The sequence below is a fragment of the Tupaia chinensis genome, unplaced genomic scaffold (assembly GCF_000334495.1).
Source record: "Tupaia chinensis unplaced genomic scaffold, TupChi_1.0 Scaffold000475_1, whole genome shotgun sequence".
NCBI lineage: Eukaryota > Metazoa > Chordata > Mammalia > Scandentia > Tupaiidae > Tupaia > Tupaia belangeri.
The window spans coordinates 67,232-71,773 of NW_006159984.1; the positions used below are offsets into that span (position 1 = coordinate 67,232).

The window sequence follows — 4,542 nt, forward strand, 5'->3', positions numbered from 1 at the left end:
GGCCAATTTACAGTGTCAGTCCGGTGGAGGACAGGACGGGACCCAAGTTTGGGAAAACAGTCAGGGACAATTGTAGCCTGGACAGAAGCAGAGAGGACAGCAGGCTTCCTTCCTGTCTTGCTCTTATCTAAGGGCACAGAGAATGCGTGGGAGGAAGCCTGTGATGTAGGTGAGGTATATATGGCCTTAGGAGGCCACTGGCTGCACTTCTTCTCCCCTTCTCTTCCCTGATTGGCAACTCCTCCATCTTTCACTGCACTCTGCTGGCAATTGGGCCTCCTCCTGCTCCTCCCTCAACACCTCCCTGGGTCTGCCTCCAGGCTCCAATCCAGTTTGGGACTGCCTCATAAGTATCCCCAGACCTGGGTTTGCGTTAGCGATAGGCAGACTTGGGGGAGGGGAGGCGAGGAGTAAGTGCTGCTTGGGCTAGCGTGATCTCTGCTTCTTCCAACCTGTAGCCCCAGGGACGTTGAACTGAGCTGCGCCTTACCGCTCAGCCTGAAGATTCACCATGGTGAAAATCTTTTTCAGTACTCCCACTGCGGTGCAAAAGGAGGAGGCACAACAAGACGTGGAGGCCCGAGTGAGCTGCACCATGGAAGCTCAGATCCTGACCCGCAAGGTAGCTGTTCCCCACTCTGCCACTGGCTGCTTGCAAGCATCAGGAAAAGGAGGTGGGCAAGGAGGAGAAAGAACAGAGGGCAAGTGGTGAAGTACAAAAGGAAGTCTGCCTCACAGTCCCTAGTCCCTGGGCAAGCCCCTCTGCGCTGTCCTGGAAGTTGCTCTATACTGTCCCTCTCTACTGGTTTAGTGGGTCGCGGGAAATCGGTCGAGCTACCTTCTGCCTGCCCCGCCCCATGTACTTCTGCATCCTCTCACGTCGCGTGGTGTTTCCTCGGTTCCAACCCACGCCGCCTATCCTGGAGAGAGGTTGGAGGAAGTTTTATGAGAAGATCCAAGGGACCGAATGCCATCTTCTGGGGAACTTGTTGGGGAATGGGGATCATCCAGGGGCATGACTCTCAGTTCCCGAGTCCAGAGCAAGAAATGCCTGTAGCCTCCCCGGGGTAGAGCGGACACGCGGGGTGAGCAAGAGCAGGAGAATTAACTTTTGTTCCTTTCCGTTTGATGTGGAGGAAATTTTATGAATTTAAATCTTTCTGGGAACGTACAGTGTTTGTGGAGGTGGGGAGGGGAACAAAGGGCAACTTTAACTCCAATTGGTATGGGTTACAGCAAGCATGTGGCTGTGAGTATTTCAGTTTCTCTCCGGTCATAGGCATCCTTAAGTAATTAGCTAAGGGAGCTGTCAAAATCGAGGTTGGTCTTAATTCGAATTTTGGGTGTTCATTGTGCCCTCCTACTGCAAAGAACTTTCTGTGTTTTCATAGTGGCATTTCCTAAAGGAAACATTCTTTCTTAAAAATAAATTTGATTACACTTTTTTATTCTTTTTCTTTTAGTTCTTTCTTCCTGGGGAAATTTCCCCTTCTCTTCCCACACCACCCCCTCCTCCTCCCTGCCCCCACACACAGAGATCTGAAGCAGGTCCAGTGCTACAATTTAAGCTACTAGTTTTGTTAGGGACTATGGAAGTATTCTCCCTAAAATGTCAGCCTTTATTCATTTAGCTCTGTTTCTGTTTCTTTAAACGCATACCTTGTCTTCAGTGTTCATAAAGTCCTTGTCATTTCCCTCAATAAAAATCTAAATTTTAAAAGACAATCGTATTTTCTTCATTCTACAAAATCTACAAAGTGTTAGACCTTACAGATCTCTGCTAACGTGTCTTATTCACTCTATAACGTTTTAACTTCACGTTTATATTGAGTGTACATTTGAAAGTACTTTGAGTGAAATGGGAATCCATGTAGTAAAACTGGATTATGAACACAATTTGAAATGGTAATGCACTTACACAGGTTTTATCAGGGGAGCTTCCAATATTGAACCCTGCGATAAAACTAGCTTTTGTGGATTATGCATTTTAGAACTCAGAATTAATACCTTCTTGCATTGTTGATGTTTTGATTAAATGATGGTCAAATATGTAATTGTCCTCCTACTTTCTTTGTTTTTTTAAAGGAAAGTGTTCCTAACCTTTTTTTTTAAGAATAATTTTATTTCACTTTATTTATTTATTTACTTATTTATTTATTTTAATTTGATCAGAGAGAAAGAGAGGGAAAGTGAGAAAACAAGCCAGCAGGTCCGGGACTCGAACCGTGGTTGGCCATGTGGGAGTCCAGCACTCTTAACCACCACACTATCTCCCGGTCCCACTACTTAATTTCTAAATGAAGTCTGGGCAAATTTTGGGGAAGGTCTAATTAGATGCCAGTAGCTAAATATAGTCACACAGCAATCCTTTTTGTCCTCGCCACCACAAACTTCATGACTTATAGATAGATTCAGTTAATATGCAAGCAGTATTTCTGCCAGGCCTGTAATATAATGAAAAATAAACAAAAATGAGTATTTGTATTTAAATTATATTTCTGTGTTAGGTTTTGAAGCTTTCTCAAAATTCTGACCTGGCCAGTAACAATACTTGATACATTGATCAGCTAACTCATCAGAGATTGGCATGACAGAATACTATGTCATAGATTGAATACGATGACTTTAAAATACAATTTATAGAAAAATTAGATATGGTAACTGATGGCCCCTACCACCCTGAAGTATAAAAAAATTAAATGAAAACAAAGAAACCTTATTATACTAGTATGTAGAGATATCTTATGAAATGGAGACACTAATACTTAGACCTTACCTAATAATAAATTTTCTGAATTATTAGAATGAGAAATGAAATTGCAGTGCAAACTGTTCTTCTCATGTCTAAGTAACAAGAAAATAAAGAAATTAATTTCTTTGAGAATTTAAAATTAAGTCATTATGTCATTTACAGACAAGTCACTTCATCTTTCTGGACCTCAAGTTAAATCCTCTAAAATATAATTTCAAGCTTCCAGTCCTAGATTACAGTGTTTTCCAATGTAAAATTATAGTTCTGTCTTTGTAGCACTAATCTTAGTTCAGATTTTTTTAATAAAAATAATTAAAAGTTTCTCAAAATTATTGCGACAAGAAAACCTTCATATTTTATAAAGTGTTAACAAGGATTTGAACATAAATAAATTTAGCAACCAAATATGAATCACAAAATTTTTTTGACCATAAGGAAAAATCTTTTTCGGGACTTGCAGGTGGTGTAGTGGTTAGGGTTCTGGACTCTCACATGGCTAATCACAGTTCGAGTCCTGGTGGCTTGCTTGCTCTCTCTCCCTCTCTCATCAGGTTAAAAAAATAACAATAAGTAAAATTAAATAAATAATTCAAAAATTTTTTTTCTGAAAAACTATTTATTAAATGATTGTCTGGTTTTTCTTCTTTTACATTAACTTCAAATCCATGCATTTATTTTCACCAAATTAAGTTAAAGTTACTTAGGTCTCAAAAACACTATACTAGACATCATTTGAAAGAGCTAATGGTCTGAAAAAACAGAACAATTTTAGTTATATGAATAATTTACTGATTACCAGGACCAAGATTTGCTGATTTCATTTATTCTATCTACTCTTGAGTAATAATGTTGCTTAGGGCATATTGTGAGATATGATGAGATATGAGAATCAGATTGGTTGGCTCTCCAGTTAAATGCCCTGGGAAGGGTGCAGTTAATCAGTTGCTTGTTTGCTTTGGAGCATTCCTATTCCAATTCCTAAGCAAATTATTGCTTTAACAGAGTTTTAGTCACTGTTACACAGCCAGATTTTGTGTTTGCCAATTACAAATATTATATACTTTAAAATCCAGTATTTCACCCTGGACTTGGAAAACATTTTTAATTCATTTAATAAATATGGACTGTTGGATGACATTAGGAAGGTTCATAGTTCTTGATAGAATTATGAACATTAGAAAATATATCTCTGCCTTAAATATAATTTGTAAAACAGGGGAATATCTGTTTAATTTGCCTTACAGAATTCCTTCTTTTAAAACCTAATTTTCAAAAAGCTCATTTTAAAAAACTAGTTAATGAATCAAAAGATATTAAATCTCCTTTAAGTTGGCAAAGAAATTGATTTACAAAAAAATAGTAAAGTGGCATAAGTTTATTTCAGAAAGTTAATGATTTTATCACTGTACATGTTCTATAAGTATGTATTAATACTTCCATTTATTTCGTGTATAACTTCTGGAGTTAATAAACTTCTAGAGATTAGCTGTATCTTTTGCGCCTGTAATTAACAATGCTGTGCCATGCACTTAAAAGTTTAAGAGGCGGGAACCAGCAGTTAGCGTAATGGCTATGTCGCTGGACTCCCACATAGTCGACCACGGTTCGTGTCCCAGACCAGGTGGCTTAAAACTCACGCCGGGCACGTGTGCGTGCTTGCCCAAGATCCCAAGAGGAGAATGGAGGAGAAGGGATTGCAGCATGACCATTCCCCCCTGGGGGGTGATTTCTCGCTTTCTGTCTCTATGTCTCTCTCTGTCTGTCTGGCGAGCGCACGCGCCCTACAGTGA

The 4,542-nt window shown here is 39.5% G+C and overlaps 1 protein-coding gene across 1 annotated transcript in view; it reads left to right on the forward strand.

Annotated features, from left to right (window-relative positions):
- Positions 1 to 239: 239 nt before the first annotated feature.
- Positions 240 to 4,542, forward strand: part of ITM2A (integral membrane protein 2A) — a 7,301-nt gene continuing 2,998 nt past the window's right edge. The window contains exon 1 of the mRNA XM_006155855.2: positions 240 to 622. Within this exon, the coding sequence (XP_006155917.1) occupies positions 512 to 622 (111 nt within the window). The 5' untranslated portion in view covers positions 240 to 511. The remainder of the gene's footprint in view (positions 623 to 4,542) is intronic.